The following is a 21587-nucleotide window of genomic DNA, read 5'->3' as shown; positions in this document are numbered from 1 at the left end:
TCGCTATTTTGCCCTGGCTGTTCTTGAACACCTGGGCTCAAGTGATCCTCTTGCCTCATCATCCCGAGCAGCTGGGACTACAGGCATGCGCCACCATGCCCGGCTAATTTTTTCTATTTACTTTCAGTTATCCAAATAATTTCTTTCTATTTTTAGTAGAGACGGGGTCTTGTTCTTGCTCAGGCTGGTCTTGAACTCCTGAGCTCAAACGATCCACCCGCCTCAGCCTCCCAGAGTGCTAGGATTACAGGCATGAGCCACCGCGCCCAGCCAGTTTGGCATTCTTGAATCAAAATGTAGACTGAACTATATATAGTCACATTTCTTTAATTACATTAAGAGCAAAATCTGCTAAGACAGCTCTTACCTGAATTATTTCTGGAGCTACTTGCAAGGAGGGCAGGTATTCTTGTTGAAGATACTGAACACATTCTGGGCCCTGAAGATTAAGAGATATTTATAACTATTTTCTTTCTTGACATTAATAATGCTTAAAAAGAAACTGGGGAACAATGCACGTACACTTTAAAGGCAATATAGTATTGTGATTAAGAACAGACTCTAGAGCCAGACTGCCTTGGTCTGAAGCCTGGCTCTGGCAACTTTCTGGTAACTTGAGCAACTTACTTAACCTCTCTAAGCCTCAGTTTCTCCATCTGAAAAATGAGGTTATCGTGAGGATTTGAGGAGTTAAGAACTGTAAAGCCCTTAGAATAGCACTTAGCATTTACTATATGTTAACATTAGTGTTAACTACTGCTAAAGATTATAGAAACATTTTTCTAAATCCAGGCACAATGCTCCCGAAGCCTTCTAAACACTGAAAGAGGACAGCGAAGAAAGGTGCTCCTGTTCAATCTACCACATGGATTATAGGGCATCTGTGGGTGCACGGGGGGAAGAAGCCTTCAGGCAGTGCCAGGCTAGCAACCATCTTTAGAAACAAAAATAAACACAAGCAAGAGAGAAAATAATATGTTAGAAGATAGCAGCAATAAAAGCACATCTTTTCCTATTCAGCAAACTAGGGAAGAGGAATTTAGTGGCTAGATGGAACAGATGAGGAAACCATGATCCAGAAAGAGAAGGTGAGTTGCCCAGTGTGTTGCTGATTAAACTTTTACTAAAAAGCAGATCATCTGAGCTTTAAAAAACCATTGCTTTTCAATAGGGGCCAATTTTTAGTATTTCTAGATGCCAAAACCTATAAAATATAACAAATCCAATACTTAAAAGAAGAAAAAAAAGCAGCAGCTAATTTCACTTTCCAACTTCAATCTAACTTAAAGTCTTTAATATGTTCATGGCCCCAACCTGGTACAACTGGAAGTAACAGTTATCAAAATGAAATTAATCCATCTCTCCTCAATGCACTCTTTCTTGCATTAACACCCAAATTTCCTATTTAACATTACAGCTCCTGATTTATGGAGCAATAAGGATTTATGTTTCCTCCTCTACCTTGACTCCTGGCCCTCTAACCTAGTGGATCTTGGTCACAATTTAATGATCCTTTAAAGGAAACCTGTCTCTAATTGAGAGGAGCTAACACTGTATCATTTCCAAGTTTCCCAGATCCCTTCTACTTTCCTTCTCACCTTTTTCTTTTGTCCTCCTCTCTGTGCTTACTTCCTATGCATTGCTCATCATTTCATGTAATTCCACTGTTACCACTTAAAAAGACTATAGTTTTTCTTTAATCAGGAAAAGTAAACTTGTACTTCAAGTCAGTCAAAAGAATAAGAAAATAGAACGATGAAGCAAAACATTTTCAAATATAATACTGACTCAATTCCTCTATGTGTTTAAATTAGGGCATCTATGAACAAGACAAATACTTTTCAACTGTAAATACCATTATTCCTGTTCTTTTCCTTCCTCATCTTCCTTGACTCTGTAGCATCCAACAATGTCATCCAGTCTCCTCTCTTGAGACTCTCTTCCCTTAGCTTTCATAATACTGCTACTTTTGGTTCTATCTCTAGCTTTCTCTTGACTCTTGCTTGAGCCAACATTCTTTTTGTCCTGGTCTTAGAAGTCTCAGTCTCATTCATTTCTAACACTTCACTCTGACTGTCTACACACTGATAATTCCAAAACGAGTATTTAGTTCTTTTTGGGGGGGATCTGAGTGGGAGAAGACAGAGTCTTACTCTTGCTCTGTTGCTCCAGCTAGAGTGCAGTGGACTCATTATAACTCACTGCCACCTCAAACTCCTGACCTCAAGCGATCCTCCTGCCTTGGCCTCCCAGAGTGCTAGGATTACAGGTGCGAGCCACCACATCCGGCCAGTATTTAGTGCTAATTGCTTGAGACCCACAGTCCAACTGCTCCCTGAACATTTTTTCTCACCTATCTATCTTAATCCTAAAATACAACCCTACTGCCTACTGACTTCCCATTTTGTCACATGTAACACAAGGCTTTTAATCATCTAGTCCTATCTTACTTTTTAGCTATTACTTCTGCCTCCATACTTTAAGCAGGATAAGTCTATCATTTGCCATCAAATCCACCATGTGATACCTGATCTGTATTCACACGCCTACTAAAAACTCTGCCCAGAATGCCAGCTCCCCTTCCTGTCAGTCCAATCAATCTACATTTGTCTCAAGGCCTAACAAAAATATGACCTCTTTCCTACAGCTTGCTTAGATTGTCCCCTTAGGCAAATTACTCATTTAGCTTTAGTCCCTCGGTATTTTATACACTTCTACTAAAGTACTTAACCCATTGACATTTATTTGCTGGTCTCCCTTGATTCTGAGCTCCCTAAATAATGGGGGATACTTTATTCATCTTTATACAGCTCCGATGCTGCCCACACACACCCCTCACCCTGGCACATAGCAAGTGTAGAGAAAATGCCGCTGAACTGGAAACCCTTCCACCCTAAAATCAAGTTCAAATGGGTAAGTGGGCTGAATGGAGACTAGTGAGTGAGAGCTCACACTTCTTTCAGGGAGAAAGGGGAATTGCTGCTCTTTAGCTGACTGTAGCTAAGTGGAAATGCTAGTCCTGTGTTGGCATTCTGGCTTTGAGAGAAGTTGGAGGTAGGAATTTTTGTTATTAAAAAGAAAAATATCTGGTTTGTTAAATGTTTGCAACCAATTCATTATTTTTATTTATTTATTTATTTTTTTTTTTTTTGAGACAGAGTCTCACTCTGTTGCCCAGGCTAGAGTGAGTGCCGTGGCGTCAGCCTAGCTCACAGCAACCTCAAACTCCTGAGCTCAAGCGATCCTCCTGTCTCAGCCTCCCGAGTAGCTGGGACTACAGGCATGCGCCACCATGCCCGGCTAATTTTTTCTATATATATTTTTAGCTGTCCATATAATTTCTTTCTATTTTTAGTAGAGGTGGGGTCTCGCTCTTGCTCAGGCTGGTCTCGAACTCCTGAGCTCAAACGATCCGCCCACCTCGGCCTCCCAGAGTGCTAGGATTACAGGCGTGAACCAATTCATTATTTTAAAATACCCATCATTTATGATTTATACAAATGATCAGACTGACAAAGAACAGGACATTCTAAAGTAGTGAAAGACTCTAACCATTTGTAATACTATTAAGGAGTTGGAGAAATCTGGCTTACTACTAGATCATGAAATCTGGATTTTGAAATTCTAGTTAAGATTTTTCACATCCTTTGTCAAATCAAAACATACACGTTAACTTTCCAGGCCGGGCGCGGTGGCTCACGCCTGTAATCCTAGCACTCTGGGAGGCCGAGGTGGGCGGATCGTTTGAGCTCAGGAGTTCGAGACCAGCCTGAGCAAGAGCAAGACCCCATCTCTACTAAAAATAGAAAGAAATTATAAGGACAGCTAAAAATATATAGAGAAAAAATTAGCCGGGCATGGTGGCGCATGCCTGTAGTCCCAGCTACCCGGGAGGCTAAGGCAGTAGGATCGCTTGAGCTCAGGAGTTTGAGGTTGCTGTGAGCTAGGCTGACGCCACGGCACTCACTCTAGCCTGGGCAACAGAGTGAGACTCTGTCTCAAAAAAAAAAAAAAACAAAAAAAAACAAAAAAAACCATACACGTTAACTTTCCTGTTACCCAAAACATAAAGGACAAGAACAGATACTGCTACTTTCATTCAATCACATCCCAAAAAGTCAGAACTGAATTATGTTTTATACAAGATACGGCTTTCAAGAACAAGATGAGTCAAACACCATTAAAATGAGAACAAAGTTTACACATGAGATGAAAATGAAGGGGCAGGGAGTACACAGCTTACCCGTTTGAGATGAATTGTTTTCAGTGTCACTGCACACTCAGATAAAGCCTGTGGGAAACAAGTTTAAGAATTTTAAGATAGTCAGTTCTTGGTTACTGATCCAACTTTTCTCTTCATTACTCTGGCCATTGCCAGGGAAATATTTTTCCTTAAATAAATATTTCCAGGGACATATTTACCTTCAAAAAAATGGTTAAAGGAAGGAAAGGTAATAGGCAGACGGAGTAAGTGGGTTGGATGGGAAAAGAAAAAAACAGAATACAAACTGTTGCCTTGATGTAGTAAATTACAGTTTTGAAATCTAGCTTTTACTAGGTTGTGGGAAAGTGAGAAAAGGGCAACTGTCTGACATTAAGTATTCTGAGGATGAGCCTTGGGGAAACTATCATACGAGGAGGAGAAAGTTACAATTTAATGCGCTTAATTTTTAGAGAAAAATCACTAAGCACAAATTTTACAATTAAAGTAATAGGAGGAAACAAATAATCAAGCTTTCAAGAACGTTTGTATCATGTACCCTTTCATAGTCCTAGAAAAAGAGTCTTAGTTGTTAATGAAGGAGCTAAATTTTACATATTCAAATTCAGCACTGGGATTCAACAAAAATCCACAAAAGGTTCAGAAGGTACCATCAACCCCTAAAAAATTAATAAAACATAATGTAATCAACCTGGCATTAAAGAAGAAATTGTGAATTTATGAGATCTATACAAGGTAAACAAAGATTCCTAGGTGCTTACCAATACTGTTTGTGCATCTGCCAGGTCAAAGGTTTGTTTTAAAGGTGCTAGGAAGCATGCAGGGACAATGTGCTTATAGACAAAATCAGCAAATCCCACTGGTCCATCTTTACCTCCTGTCAAGAGAATTCAGATTTTCATCTTGTATAAAAAGAATGTCAATTAATTCATTACCAAGGAAAATCAACTCCCAGTTTCTGTCTATGCTTGGGCTAGGGTTCCACTTCATCTCTAGGAGTTTTATGAAACAGTTTGGGAAATGAAGTTTAAAAAAAAAAAAAACTTATCTTACCCCAGAGTTCTACCAACTTTGAGAGAATAATAAAACATGTTTTCTGTGCAATTGGATCCGGATATTCAACTGCTCCTTGGATAACAGTAACCAACACTCTTTCTACGTTCTCTGCACCTGAGGAGAAAAGCTTGAGTTTAATTTCAAAAAGAACTAGAAAGTCAACCTGAAGTTCTCATTCCATATAAAAGAGTAAGTCAAAAAGCTTTATAGAGTTGCTAAGATCCTTTGATTTTTATTAACTGGGCACTTAAATTCTAACCATTAAACATTAAAAAAAAAAATCAGTATTTCCTTAATATCTTTTCCCTTGGATTTCCTATGTAGCAGAATTCTCTACATTGAGCTATACAGTTCCATTTATTTTTAATTTCAGAATGGCTAATTGGCCATAAGACTCAAAATTGTCGGGTCAATTCCGGCAAGCAGCCACCATTATATTTGTATTGTTGAAGAATCAATTAAAAAATACTGCCTTAGGAAAAAAAGAACTGAATACAGATTTTAAAGTGATTGATTCCCCCTATAATAAACTGTCATCCTAGAGGCCAACAAACTTCAAAAGTTTTGTGTTCACTTCAGTTCACTCTTGCTCATACAGATGTGTAACTGTGATAGGGACTAAAGCAGACAAATTAGGCATGGCATGCATCCCCACCTTGATTTGCTATCACTTCACTCATTCCACTGCCTGTGACTGTTTGCAGGAAAGCAAAGTAACTCCTCCGCAACATCTGCTTCTCTAAAGCAGCAGACTGGTCATTTTCTTCTGCTGGTCGGAGCAGCACTTCAAAAATTGCATGGAGCAGAGGCATGAACATCTGTTGTAAAAATGGGGATACCTGTATCTGATGATAAGAAACAATTATTACTACTTCAGAGTTGAGTAATGAAATTAATATGAAACTTAGAAAAAAAATTTTACATAAAGGGTTTCTCCAGAGTTTCTACTTAGGATGTATATTTACATAATTTGGTTAACAAATATCAATGTTAAAACAGAAATCTATATAAGATATACATTACTAAAAGATCATTAAACTTAACACATTTCCTATGGCTTAAAATTCAGGTTAAAATAGGTGGTCATTTTACACAACAAAATATTGTCATGGAATATTTCCAAATGTAAATTCTCAAGAAATGAATTCTAGGGAGGATCCCTTGAGGCCACGAGTTGGAGGTTGTGGTGACCTATGATCCAGCCCCAGCAACAAAGCAAGACCTTGTCTCAATCAAAAAAAAAAAAAAAAAAAAAAAGAATTTTATTGTTAAAATATAAATCAATTTATATGAGTAAATGCTTGGATTTTTAAAAAAAATTTTGAATACAGGTAAAAAAAAATCCTTTGATATTAATAGTTCGCGCTCAACACTTGCTTGCTTACAAATGAAGTCTTGGGTGTTACATGCCCCTGGGCGAATTCCTTAAGTTCTCTGCGCCTGTTTCCTTATCTGTAACATGTAATACCTATCTCCTAGGGTAGGTATGAGGATCATATGACCTAATGTACAAAAAAATGCTTAGAACAGGTTTGAATACAGAAAGTACTATGTAATTGTTAGCCATTTTTATTGGCCATCTTATACCTGGCTTAAATTTCCCTGTATATAAAACTGACTTTAGTATATTAAATACTTTTAAACTCCTGCTTGGGCACCCAAATTACAGTGCTTCTTATTTACCTCTTTAGACGTTTTAGTACTCAACACTATTTTTATTTGCTTTTCTATATCAGCAGACTAGTTGTTTTCTTCTGCTACACAGAGCAGATAAGGTCTGTTTTTATTAAAACATCATTGAGCATGATCTATGTGTCAGGTAGTGTGCTAGACAAGGGGGATGATAAAAATACATATAATCCACGCTCTCAAGTACCTATTATTTAAAAAAAAAAAAAGGTAAACAAAACCACCTTTCATCACATAGAGCTGTGTCCCTAACCCCTGGGGCCCCAGACAGGTACCAGTGGCCTGTTAGGAACTGGGCCACACAGCAGGAGGTGAGCGTGGGCAAGGAAGTGAAGCTACATCTGCATTTACAGCTGTTCCCCCATCGCTTGTATCATCACATAAGCTCCGCCTCCTGTCAAATCAGTCACTCTCCCATCACCCCCAGATGAGACCATCTACTTGCAGAAAAACAAGCTCAGGGCTCCTACTGATTCTACATTATGGTAAGTTGTATAATTATTTCATTACATATTACAATGTAATAATAATAGAAATAAAGTGCACAATAAATGCAATGCCCTGAATCATCCCGCCCCCTGACTCCCCCCAGGGTCTGTGGAGAAATTATCTTCCATGAAATGGATCCCTGATGCCAAAAAAGGTTGGGGACTGCTGAAGGGGAAAAAACAAACAAATAAAAAAACATAGGACAACATCCAAAACCTTTCTGAAGATAAATACATCTAATCCTTAAGTGAGAACATCTTAAGTTGAAATTCTCAGACTTCCTGTGTAATACCTTAAATTTGGCTGTAATCTGGTTGATAAGAGGAATGAACTCCTGGAGGTCTTTTGCTTCACAATCTTTGAGCATGTGTTCTGAGGCAGATGGGATGAATGGAAGAACTTCTTCCTCTAGGCAAATAATCATTCGATGAAGGAAAGTGCGAACTCCACTTCTGAGAATATCCTTTTGTAAGGGACAACTGAGTGCTGGCAAGAATGTCTGTAAACAGTCCAGATAAACTTCGGAACAACCACATTGTTTCACAGTCTGCTTGTTGCTGAAAGCTTTGCTGGTTCGACTATATTAGCAAAAATCAGGCAATTAGATTTAACTTTATTCTTTAAACGCATTATGGAGGATTCAAAAACGATGCACAACAAATTTAAAAATTGACAAAACTAAAAACCCACTTTTTTGTTTTCCACATCACAATCACTTCTATCTTTGGCTATGTGGTTATTTGTAAACTACTGCTTCCAGTTACCATTCCAGAACAAAAGGGCTCAAATTAAATTAAATGAATGAGATGTAGTTAATATAAGCCCTCTAATGTATGCCTACCTAAATGTTTTACTAAAATCCTGCTGACAAAGTATGCAGAAAAGAGGGAAAAAAGTCCACTTGCTATGACTAGCCTGTGCTAAAGGATCTGCAAACTACCCATTTAAACTTAGAGACAATCTTCAGAATCAAGTTATACAACCTCTCTAATATCTAGCTCTTGCTCTGAAGTATTCTGTAGAACAATTTCTCTATAACTTCTACTTAGCAATCACTACAACTTGCATGCTGTTATTGCTTGCCAATAAAAAGTAAGGGTAGAAGAAAAGTTTCAAATGGCTGCTTGGGTGGTCTTTGGGACACAATGCAACTAAAAAGCCTCAGGACTTTCTCTTTGAGGTAACCAAGACTAACCCAAGATGTCCCAATATATCATTGGTATATAAAGACTTTATGTAATCCCCTTAAATACACAACCCATTTATACCAAAGAAGTCAGAGAAGTTAAGGATTTGGACATTTGTCAAGGCAGAATGGTATGTGATCTATTCCTTTCTTCAACTAAACCTTCTAATTCGTGCTGGATTGAGAAGAGAAAGATTTAGACAATTCTCTGGAAAATCCAGCTATGGAAACACAGATATGTATGCCCATCATAAAAGATCCAAACAAGTGGTTCTGTGTAGAGACACACACTTTACAATTTTAATTGTGATTATGCTCACCTGGCAAATCCAACAGCATGGTTGAGACAGTCTGCTAGGGACGCCTGCCTTTCTTCATCTTGTGCCAGCATCAATTTTTCTAACAGAATTTTAAACTTCTCCATTAGTGGGGTCAACAGATTCCTCATTAATCCCTGCTTCCTTTCAGCTGGGTATTCACTATTAACAATCAGTACTCCAGCTGTCTCATAAATAAATAGTTGATCATCGCTGCTCAACAAGGACTGGTAACCATTCTCCTAGAATGAAATTTAGTCTTATTGAAGTTTTTCTTTCTTGAGTTCTTCTCATTTAATCAGAAAAAGTACAAGAGGAACAGGAAATGTAATCTATCACATCAACTCATAGATCAAGTACTTACAAAAACAATTTTCTCCCAACACTATGTAATGAAAAGAAAACTGAATCAGAGAGCCAAAAGATCATGGTTCTAATTCTAGCCCTGCCAAGACTTTGCAAATAATCATATAATTATTAGTTTTCTAATGTTTCCTTTTGTAAAACTCTTATTTGTAAGATTATAATCTTATACACAAGGTATACAAAAATGCTTTGACTGTTAGTACAAAGGTCACACTAATTTATATTTTCAAGAGTGTTTAAGGGTTTAATAACAACAAAACCCACACAATACACACACACACATCTGTTACACCTGACATTATGAAAATAAGACTGCAAATGAAACAAAATAGATCTCATTCATGCACAAGCAAATGTTCTACATATTAGTCAATTTTTATTAACAAATTTTGTTATTTTTTACATTTATGCAGTCAGAGACACCAAGAGGAGTGAGGGGGAATCAGAGTTCCCTCTAGGTCCAACACTAAAATTCCCTGTTAAGAAAAAATTAAAGAAAAACCCAGTCTTAAAACAGATAAATCATGTGTGGTGCTTTTATTATTAAAAAAATTCCCTATCCCTTGAAAAAGAAATGTCCTTATTTAAAAGTAATTAAAGATTGTATTAAGTACCTGCTAGGCCTTATCACTGCTCTAGAAGTTAAGAAGAGAAAGATAAAGTAGCTACATAAATGTGGGGTACTCTAAAAATCGGTTACTCACAACCCTATCAAGTGGCTGATATTCAAGAAAGCAATTTGATTCAGGTCTTTTTATATACTGAAGAAGGATTACAGGTATAGTACAAGTCATTGTTTATATGTACTGTATGAAAAACATAAAAAATTTCTAATATCTGTAAGAAAATATGTCTTCTTCAACACCTAAGTCTTACATGGCACTGTAAACTGCCAAGGAAAATTGACATTAACTGGGTAAAGTACTTTAATACATAGGTTTTTATACTATGTAGGCAAGGATAAATTAACCATATAATTCACTAGTAACCCTTCATGCAGTGAAATTATATAACCTTTCTAACCTAAAGGTATTGTTTTATTCATTTTTCAATGGCACCTCTAGTAATGATTTTCATTAAATGAGTGACAGTCAAAATGTACTTTAAAAATATCTCAATTTAAGGCCGGGCGCGGTGGCTCACGCCTGTAATCCTAGCACTCTGGGAGGCCGAGGTGGGCGGATCGTTTGAGCTCAGGAGTTCGAGACCAGCCTGAGCAAGAGTGAGACCCCATCTCTACTAAAAATAGAAAGAAATTATATATGGACAGCTAAAAATATATATAGAAAAAATTAGCCGGGCATGGTGGTGCATGCCTGTAGTCCCAGCTACTCGGGAGGCTGAGACAGGAGGATCCCTTGAGCTTAGGAGTTTGAGGTTGCTGTGAGCTAGGCTGACGCCACGGCACTCACTCTAGCCTGGGCAATAGAGAGAGACTCTGTCTCAAAAAAAAAAAAATAAATAAAAATATCTCAATTTATTCAGTGGTAGGCTGCCTTGTGGGAAAAAAGAGAAAAAGACAAAAAAAGTATCCCAACTTAAATATTTTTAGTGAAATGGATCCCAAACGGTGCTGATCATAATCCTGAAAGATTGAAATCTCGAAAGATCAAAATCCCTAAAGTCTAAAATCCCTATCATCTAAATTCCCGAAAATCACATTCCTGAAAAACTAAAATCCTAAATGTCAAAATCCTGACAGCCACATTCTGGGGAAGGGATTAGTGTGTTTTTGGTTGTAAGCAGGATAGTTGCACCATGGTAAGTGGAACTATTACCTTGCTATTGTCTTTACTTGGAAATTAAGGAGATGCATATGAGTGCCAAGTTGACATGGTATTGATTTGAATGGATTAAAAAACACTTAGTAAAGCATTAGTTTGAGTGTATCTTTTGAGGTTGTTTCCAGAAGATATTAGTGAGTCTAAGTGGACTAGGTGGTGGGTCTGAGTGGACCAGGTGGGGAAGATCTGCCCTCAATGTTGGCGGGCACCATCCAATCGGCCATGGCCAGGAAAGAACAAACACCGAAGGCAAACTGGTCTCTTTCTGAAAGCTGGGACAGACTTTTCTTCTGCTGCCTCTGACATCATAAATTTGACTCCACAATTGTGCATTATCACAACATTGATTTTTTAATCATCGTGCATATATGTAAAAATGTTGAAACTGTCTTGGCAAATAAACAGATGTCCTTTTTGTGTATCTGCAGTAACATATAAAATTTCTTGAGATCTCAGCTGTTTGGGTGGACCCATTGCAGTTTCTAATCAATCTTGTCAAAAGACTTAGGTTGTCTGACATGATGACCACAGTTATAAAGCTGGGTACATATAATTACCAACCATCACGATATGTATTGATAAACATCACTTTTTGACCTATTTCTTTATAAATGCAATTTATCTGCTCCTGTCATTAGTATACCTTAGTGTTTATGTTTGCAAAAATTATGTTATTATTGCCTATTTTATTTTGTAAACTGGCCTATGAAGTATTGTCATGTTTTTATATGTTTCTCAAATAAATCCTGTTTAAAAAATATTAATCAATGCCTTTTAAAGAATTAAAAAATTTTTTTTTCCAGAATTATATTTTCAGGTTTTGCATCTTTTAGCATTGTGATTTTTGGGATTTTTAGACATTAGGGATTTTGCTCTTTCAGGATCATGGCCCAAACCTATCAAAATATTCAGATCAACCAGCATTTAAATACCCTAAGCCTGAAGTTAACAGAAAAACTTCAGTCTAACAGTAGGAGTTGCTAAGAACAGCTAATACAATTGTAGTACTAAATAGAGAATAATTTATAAGTTGAATTTTTCTTCTCCATAAAATACTTTACCTAAATTTAATAATACACAAAGAGCTGACCATATTCCATGCTGCCAAATGTATTAGTCAGCTCTTAATTCCTTTCTATTACTATATTTTGTTTACTACATCAACAGAATTTAGGTAAAGAGAACTCTTGCACACACACCTCCCTCTACCACATTTTTAAAAATTGCCCACAGGCCGGGCGCGGTGGCTCACGCCTGTAATCCTAGCACTTGGGAGGCTGAGGCGGGTGGATCATTTGAGACCCTGTCTCTACTAAAAAATAGAAAGAAATTAGCTGGACAATTAAAAATATATAGAAAAAATTAGCCGGGCATGGTGGTGCATGCCTGTAGTCCCAGCTACTCGGGAGGCTGAGGCAGAAGGATCGCTTGAGCCCAGGAGTTTGAGGTTGCTGTGAGCTGGGCTGATGCCCCGGCACTCTAGCCAGGGTGACAGAGCAGGACTCTGCCTCAAAAAAAAAAAAAAAAAAAATTGTCCACAAAGGCAAGGCTAACAGCATGGGTGGGCTCAATGACATCTGGGCAAAATACCTTAAAAGGACATATACTTACAGGTGGAGAAAGCTCTAATAAATCTTGTATTCTATTCAAAATATCTTCAATAAAAGGATTCATTTGTTTACTGAAAAAAAGCAAAAAGGAAAATCACAATTAAGAAAATAATGGTACCATTGAAAGCACGCAAACCAACAATTTTTTATTATTGAACAAAGTACCTGGCTAATGAGCAGAAAAAGTCATCGTGACATAAAAGGAAAACGTGCCTTGCAACAGAAAGAACCAAATCTACTCCAGGCTCTTGGAAAATAACTTATATGTCTATTTAATAATGTAAAAAATAAAGAGCTAAACATAAAAGCTGAGATTTTACACTTACTTGAGAGATTTCACAAATCTAGAAAACAGGTAAGCAGTCCTGCTCCGGACTTTTGCACTAGAATGCCGTAGACCTCTGTGATCTAAGAAAGCCATCTAAAGAAACAGAGACACCTTTACTATTTCTGCACTTACTCAGGGCTTTCATTGCTATTGTCATGCCACATTTTTGTTTACATCAAATTTTATTTCTTAACTCCTAAAAGAAAGGAACCATGAATATACAAAAAATAATTCTATACTATATACAAATAAGTCCTTGAGGACTTATTTTAGATGACTAAAATTATCTATTTAAAAGAAATGGAGGAGGGGTTAGTTTCAGTGTCTTTCTAGAGTTTTTCAGAGCTTTTGACTCTGAGAAAAATTATAGAGGACAGAAAGATAGAATATTATCTGTTCATTAGCTGAAATACATGGAAAATAAAAATCCAGAGTAAAATGTATACTTACTAGTACACATGGAATGTGTTGAGGTTCGACTGTGAAAAACTTTTCATATCTAACAACCGTTTCAAAGAACTCTAATGTCACAGATGTATGCTGATAGGAACTGACTCCTGACGTTACCAACTGTAGCAGGAAAAAGTTAAGAAACCCATTCTTATTTATTGCAATATCAAAATGCCCCACTATTAACATATACTAAGCTCTAACAATCAAGGAATTCCCCCTAGCTTACAGTGAAAACAGAATTTTATGTTTAAAAAAAATTATCTTCAGTATACTTACAGTTCTCATCATATCCTGCAAAGCACTAGCTTTTGAAACATCACCTGAGAAGTGAGCACCATGAGATACTGGAAGAGCTTCTGCCAACATATACAGCAATCTTATTGCTACTTCAACTTCCATAAACCGTGTAGTCTGCCAATTCCTACCAAGGTATAATATGTCATTGAGATCCGAACATACAACTAGTAAAGCACAGGATAACACACCAACAGAAGCCTCTTTAATTATTAAAAAGTCAGAGCAATTGTAATTTTCCCAGACAACATAATTTATAATCACAAAAGTAGAAAGGATCAAGATAAATCAAGGAGATAAGAGCACTGTTTCCAGAGATATACCTAATATCTTAATAAGTAACATGGATCAATAAGTCATGTTAATCACCTATTTTAGATCACCATCAGAGAGCAAAGGAAAGAAGTGGGCTTATTACAAAAATAATAGCAAACTTACTGCAGTGTAGAACTAAAAACTCTGCGAACAGAAGCCAGCAGTAACTCTGGTGAAACTTGAGCCAGCCTGTCCAACAACAACTTCAGTTGTTTTCTATATTCTACAAACATGGCTTCATCTTCACCCTGTAAGTTAAAAATCCTCATTTAAAATACTTAAAAGACTTTAATATTCATGTATTCAGTTCTCTTGTAGCTTTCTGCATTTACCAATTTGATATTTTTATATTTTCATCAATATTCATTTATATAAGAAAACTTAACTATACTTAGTGGCTTCTCCCCTCCTGCTCACAAATAAGTATTTCTCAGTATAGCTCTAGACCTTTCAAAAGCCTAGAGCCAGAAACCGTCCAAGGAGAAGGTCAAGGACAAGCGTCTAGAGCCACACTGGGTTCTTGCTGGGCTTTGGGTCCTTTGGCACCTTATTTACTGTCATCTGTCAGTGTCCGCTATAAAATGTGGTAATAATATCATACAACAGGAGCTATTAAATGTTAGGAGCCAGGCACTTCCTAAGTGCGCAGTGCGTTGGTCATCATCACTATTACCCTTTTACAGCCCAAAGTTTTGAATGCATGAGGTGGGAAATAGAACACTTCAGCACATCGCTAAGCAGCACAAGCCATGATTGAATCCCTAGAAAAGTACCTAATGGCCTTTGTGTTTGATGGGAAGCTGACCCACTCACAAGCCTGGATAAGAATTTTAACTGGAACAAGTCTAGAGTGCCTCATTTCCACTCTCTCATACAGGCTTATTAAGTGAGGTTCATCACACTTATTAAATACAAAATGAGATATGATCACCAATAATATTGTCAGTATTTTACTAAGTTCAGTGCTACAAAGAGTTTTTAAAAGGGTTAATGGACAAAATATAAAAAATGCTAGCACTCTGGGAGGCCGAGGTGGGTGGATCGTTTGAGCTCAGGAGTTCGAGACCAGCCTGAGCAAGAGCGAGACCCCGTCTCTACTAACAATAGAAAGAAATTATATGGACAACTAAAAATATATAGAGAAAAAATTAGCCGGGCATGGTGGTGCATGCCTGTAGTCCCAGCTACTCGGGAGGCTGAGGCAGGAGGATCGCTTGAGCCCAGATGTTTGAGGTTGCCGTGAGCTAGGCTGACGCCACGGCACTCTAGCCTGGGCAACAGAGTGAGACTGTCTTGAAAAAAAAAAAAAAAAAAAAAATATATATATATATATATAATGAAAGATTAAGAAGCTTCTATTAATTTCATCCAAGGTTGACATCAATATAACGAAGGCTAATTTTTCAAATACTTCTTGTTTTAAAGGGTCCCCAAACAATAAAAACTTGAAATATTGATATGATGTTAAGTAAATAATATTAAAACCAATTTCTCAACACAAAAATTCTTACCTCATTTTCAAAGTTATATTCTTCATCATAAGTCAATTTTTTCATAACGGCCAACATGATTGCCTAAAATTAATAATAAAATAGTCTTTGTCAATCAGTCTCCTTTTAATTTGACATAATTTGAAATTAAGCTATATATTTTAAAGCAGATTATACACAAAAAGAATCTATTATTAGTTTAAAAGGAGCATAAAGAAGTCAATTACCTCTACATTAGCTTTCTGCTGATCCGAGAGCACTGTAAGCTGTTAAAAAGTAAGCAATAATTTTATTAGGCTTCCTAAAGGTATACTTGTATATCAGAACATTTTTCTAATCAAACCTTCTAAAACATGCACACAACTCTTTTGGAAGGCAGTTTGGCAGCACCTGTCTATGTTTAATACGTACCTAACTAAGATCTAGCAATTCCACTTCTAGTAAATAACTTGACATGCAGGCAAAAACATGTACATGAATTTGATTTTTAAAGATACCTATAATGTATTTAGCAAAGCAGCAGGTTACAAGGACAGTTAAGGATGATCTCCTTCCTGGTTTTAAACAAAGTAAATGAGTTTAGAAACCCATTAAGAGATACATAGTAGGATTACCAACAGTGAACATACCTTTCGACACTGCCTAAAGTTTCTTAAAGTATGCATGTAAACATGTGTTGTGTTTATAACAATAAAACAAAACTTAAATTCATTTTGGAAAATAATTATTTTAAGCTTGACTTGATTCAATTAATCCAATGCAAATAAAATAGAAATGGCCCTCTTATATCATAATGACAAGTTACTAACTCTTTGAATTGCTACATGATATAATATGGAGACTAATACCATCTACATTTTAAGTTCTTATTAGAATTAACTGATAGAAATTTTTTTTTTTGGGGGGGACAGAGTCTCACTTTGTTGCCTGGGCTAGAGTGAGTGCCGTGGGGTCAGCCTAGCTCACAGCAACCTCAAACTCCTGGGCTTAAGCGATCCTACTGCCTCAGCCTCCCAAGTAGCTGGGACTACAGGCATGCGCCACCATGCCCGGCTAATTTTTTTCTATATATATTTTAAGTTGGCCAGATAATTTCTTTCTATTTTTTTTTAGTAGGGACGGGGTCTCGCTCTTGCTCAGGCTGGTCTCGAACTCCTGACCTCGAGAGATCCACCCGCCTCGGCCTCCCAGAGTGCAAGGATTACAGGCGTGAGCCATCGTGCCCGGCGTGGTAGAAATTTTTGAGTGTAAAAATGGTTCATAAGAAATTGGCAGCCCAGGCTGGGAGCAGTGGCTCATGCCTATAATCCCAGCACTTTGGGAGGTCGAGGTGGGAGGACTGCTTGAGGCCAGAAGTTCGTAACCAGCCTGGACAACATAGCAAGACCCTGTCTCTACAAAAAAATTTTTTAAAAAATTAACTGGGCATGGTGGTGTATGTCTGTAGTCCTAGGTACTTGGGAAGCCAGGGCATGAGGATTGCTTGAGCACCTGTGTTGGAGGTTGCACTGAGCTCTGATCACACTACTGTACTCCAGTCTGGGTGAGAGAATGAGACTTTGTATCAAAAAAAAAAAGAAAGAAAGAAAGAAAGAAAGAAAGAAATTGGTCAGTCACAGTATCTCATGCCTATAATCCCAGTGACTCGGGAGGCTTTGGTGGGAGGATTGCGGGAATCCAGGGCTTAATTGTAGCCAGCCTGGGCAATATAGCAAATCCCCCATCTCTAAAAATAAAAATAAGAAAAATTAGCCAGGCATAGTGATACACATCTGTACTCCCAGCTACTCAAAGAGGCTAAGGTAGGAGGATCACTTGAGACTGCAGTGAGCTATGATTGTACCACTGCACTCCAGCCTAGGTGACAGGGTGAGAACCCATCTCTAATTTAAAGAAAAAAATCACAAATTGTTTATAAGAAATGATGTATATGTAATTAAAATAATGAATCATGCTTAATAAAATTCCTACTGTATTCAGAAATAAAAATAAGTTCAAAATGAAAATGTAACTTAAGCCTATAACTAACTCTGAAGCTAGCAAATTTCTGAACCTAGCCACTTTTGTTTTCCGGCTAAGAAATTTACAGAAAAAAGATGGAAATACATTAATATTTAATAATAAATATCTTTAGGTGGTAGAATAAAGGATATTTTCTTGTTTTCATTTTCCCTGTATATTTCGAATTCTCCATGCCTCCTTTATATTATCTACAGGAGAAACAGAATAAAACAAAGACTTACCTGTTTCAAAATATGAAGATAATCATAACAAAATCCAATAATGTTAGAAGAGATGTCATCATCCTCATGAATTAGTAGCTGCAACATCAGTGCCACTTTTGTTTCAATCGCTTGTAGTGCCTCTTGAGCATTCTTGATATCCCCATTCTTAATTAATTTAGTCCAGCTAACTATCAATGACTGTCCCATTCCATTTACCAGCTTAGAAAATCTGGCCAGGAAGTCAACATCTTCTTCCTATATTAAAATAGACTTCAATTTAAAACCACCTACCCAAGAGTAAGAGGAAAAACACTAAACTTTAGTGTGGACCAAGTGTCAATTACAGGATTCAATTTTAAACTGACATTAGACATTTTAACAATTCTACCATTTTGACTGGAGAAATTCTTAGAAATTCCTCTGCTACTATTAATATCCACTAGTACTCTTTAAAGCAACTGTTCTTAATGATTACAGTCCTATAGATGTTACCAGCTTTATAAAACCTTAAACAAAAAGATCTATGGTTTCAGAACCTTCTCCTCTCTAAACTGTTGAATTTGGTGAACGTGCTCTAATAAAGTTAACGCTGCCACATTATAGTATGTGCAACAATTTACAACAGTCCTTTTTTTTTTTTTTTTGAGACAGAGTCTCACTCTGTTGCCCGGGCTAGAGAGCCGTGGCGTTAGCCCACCTCACACTCTTGGGCTCATGCGATCCTCCTGCCTCAGCCTCCTGAGTAGCTGGGACTACAGACATGCCTGGCTAATTTTTTTTCTATATAGATTTTTAGCTGTCCAAATCATTTCTTTCTACTTTTAGTAGAGACAGGTTCTCGCTCTTGCTCAGGCTGGTCTCGAACTCCTGACCTTGAGTGATCCTCCCACCTTGGCCTCCCAGAGTGCTAGGATTACAGGCGTGAGCCACTGCACCCGGCCTACAACAGTCCTTTCTGATGCTATGTGTTTTGTGCCTCTACTATCCTACAAGGACGTAGGCTATTACAATTACCTGCCTCAGGTCTTTTTTTTTTTTTTTTTTGTTGAGACAGAGTCTCACTTTGTTGCCCAGGCTAGAGTGAGTGCCGTGGCGTCAGCTTAGCTCACAGCAACCTCAGACTCCTCGGCTTAAGCGATCCTACTGCCTCAGCCTCCCGAGTAGCTGGGACTACAGGCATGCGCCACTATGCCCGGCTAATTTTTTCTATATAGATTTTTAGTTGTCCATATAATGTCTTTCTATTTTTAGTAGAGACGGGGTCTCGCTCAGGCTGGTCTCGAACTCCTGACCTTGAGCAATCCACCCGCCTCGGCCTCCCAGAGTGCTAGGATTACAGGCGTGAGCCACCGCGCCCGGCCTGCCTCAGGTCTTATCAGTGTTCGAGTCAGAACTCAAACTCAGATTATTTTCATTAATTACCCTTATGCTATTTTCCTATAGAAAGAGGCTGTACCATCACCATTTTATGTCTTTTACCAGGAAATAAATAAGACATTAGAGATGTAGGAAAATCATACAATTGACCAAGAAAACCACTAAAGCCATATTACCAACATAGCAGTAATACAAAGATGTCTTAGAAATTCTTTATCTCTGTCACAGCAAAAACTAAAATAAAAACCTTAAAGTTACCTTTCTAAACTACTACTTTATCACATTTTGAGTACTTACTCTCTTGGGGTTAAATTTCTAACAGCTCAAAGGAGTCAAGATTCAAAAGTATGATGAAAATGCAACATTTATGATTACTGGGTCTAATTTTGGCCAAAATGCACTGCCATTTAAATAGTAAAGTCCTTTGCTACTCAATGAATGGTCCATAGACAGCAGTGTATCATCTGGGAGTTTCTAAGAAATGTACAACTACAGGCACCATCCCGACCTTCAAGTTTAAGAACTGGCATAATCCATTCTCCAAGGCAAATACTACTGAAAACATTATGGCTCTCTAGACACAGTAGCTTATTATTATAATCTCAAGGAGAATTTCTAACATTTGGTGGGGGAGGGGGGAAGAAAAAGCTGTTATTATATTTAACTTATTACATACCCTAGTTTGTTCTAACAATTTTCAAAACTTTATATATATAAATTTACTGACCTGGTCAATGCTGAAAAAGCCAGCAGACTGTAATACTTGACACAAAGATTCTACTAGTTTCATTTTATCAACAGGGTCCATTCCTTTATTTACAATTTCAAATAAACAGTCACATGCTTCTTCCCGTAGAACTTCTATTGACATGTGACCTAGCAGCATATTTATAAACCTGGGGTAATGGGGGAATAAAATTGTTATGACATTTTCAAATTCATGAGTTTTAAACACTGTATTTTACAGGTTTATACTAAAGAAAAATTATAGGCATACTTACCTATCATTGGCTATAAGAGATAAGTCTATCCAAGAAACATAAGCCCCAACTACTGCAAGGCACTGACACGTCACTTCTGAATTAGTATACTGATAATTTTGTAATATTTGGTACCATGATTCCACTAGATTTGGAATGCACTGTTCCCTCATGGTATCTTTTATGAGAGTATTCCTACGAGCCTCCTAAAAACAAAACAAAACACCAAATACGCAATGTAGATTACTTCACAAAATAATGTTTGACATCTGAATATAGTCGCACACAGTGATTGTTCCTCAACATTAAACTTCCAGACTTGTCAACACATTCTCTACCGCTATTTCCTATTTATCAGCTCCAAAGTCATATCCTGTAATTCTTTGTATTTCCTTCTTCCATGCTATTCCTCAGCGTCAGAGTTAATTTCTTATTAAACACAAATTATAAATAAGCGTTACTTAGAAAATCTTAAGCATGTGCTGGGCGTGGTGGCTCATGCCTGTAATCTTGGCACTGGGAGGCCAAGGTGGGAGGATTGCTTGAGGCCAGGAGTTCGAGACCAGCCTGGGCAAGAGAGAGACCCAATCTCTACAAAAAATAAAAGCCAAGTGCAGTGGTGTGTGCCTGTAGGCCTAGCTTCTTGGGAGACTGAGGCAGGAGGATCACTTGAGCCCAGGAGTCTGAGGTGGCAGTTAGCTACAATGATACCATTGCACTCTAGCCTGGGCAACAAAGTGAGACCCCATCTCAATTAAAAAAAGAAAATGTCTTAAGGATGTGGTAAGTTATTCCTCAATATGTAAACATAATACTTAAACTATGTGACTGAGAATACAGAAACAGCCAGCACTGATACTTCATAAGCAATGCTTCTTCCATGTTCAGGGACTATATGGCAGTATTAAATATAGACTACATTTCTCAACGAATTCATAGAAGAAAACAAATTTGTGTATTTCACTGGACAAAGCATTTGCCTAGTTAAAAAAATCCAATATTTTAATTTCTACCTACATCTGAAAAAAAATTAAGTTCCTTTGTAAAATAAAATTCAGAACATTGGGTAAATTCATAATTATTAAGAAAATTTACCTCAAAAATTAAAAAAAAAGATTTCTTGTTCCTTTTCTTATGTGCCCATTATCTCATACAAAAATTAATGGTTAGTTACTTGCCTCTGATGTATGCACAACATCACGATCCACCAATTCGGAATCAATAGCCATGAGGATTCGGATGTATAGATCTACTCCCCTTGGATTTAGGTCCACTACTGAGAGAATGTCAAAAAAAAACTTGGGCCATTTAGTAAGATATTCTGTAACAAAAAGCAAGGCGAAGACTTGGGCTGCTTTGTTTCGTATAAAGGTCTTCTCTGGTTGGGGATTCAGCATCTGACAAAG

General features: G+C 37.4%; 1 protein-coding gene across 1 annotated transcript in view; it reads right to left on the bottom strand.

Annotated features, from left to right (window-relative positions):
* The window catches only part of XPOT (exportin for tRNA), a 39329-nt gene that overhangs the window by 5605 nt on the left and 12137 nt on the right, over window positions 1–21587 (bottom strand). The window contains exons 6-23 of the mRNA XM_069490002.1: window positions 21360–21578; window positions 20203–20387; window positions 19929–20097; window positions 17843–18079; window positions 15827–15865; window positions 15621–15683; window positions 14233–14357; window positions 13777–13921; window positions 13498–13617; window positions 13046–13140; window positions 12721–12790; window positions 8963–9201; window positions 7749–8034; window positions 5934–6123; window positions 5276–5392; window positions 4984–5099; window positions 4244–4291; window positions 368–439 (exon numbers count right to left, since the gene is read on the bottom strand). Of these exons, the coding sequence (XP_069346103.1) occupies window positions 368–439; window positions 4244–4291; window positions 4984–5099; window positions 5276–5392; window positions 5934–6123; window positions 7749–8034; window positions 8963–9201; window positions 12721–12790; window positions 13046–13140; window positions 13498–13617; window positions 13777–13921; window positions 14233–14357; window positions 15621–15683; window positions 15827–15865; window positions 17843–18079; window positions 19929–20097; window positions 20203–20387; window positions 21360–21578 (2535 nt within the window). The remainder of the gene's footprint in view (window positions 1–367; window positions 440–4243; window positions 4292–4983; window positions 5100–5275; window positions 5393–5933; window positions 6124–7748; window positions 8035–8962; window positions 9202–12720; window positions 12791–13045; window positions 13141–13497; window positions 13618–13776; window positions 13922–14232; window positions 14358–15620; window positions 15684–15826; window positions 15866–17842; window positions 18080–19928; window positions 20098–20202; window positions 20388–21359; window positions 21579–21587) is intronic.

The sequence above is a fragment of the Eulemur rufifrons genome, chromosome 16 (assembly GCF_041146395.1).
Source record: "Eulemur rufifrons isolate Redbay chromosome 16, OSU_ERuf_1, whole genome shotgun sequence".
Classification (NCBI taxonomy): domain Eukaryota; kingdom Metazoa; phylum Chordata; class Mammalia; order Primates; family Lemuridae; genus Eulemur; species Eulemur rufifrons.
The sequence above is the reverse complement of the archived record's forward strand: the minus strand, read 5'-3'. Positions and strand labels throughout refer to the sequence as shown.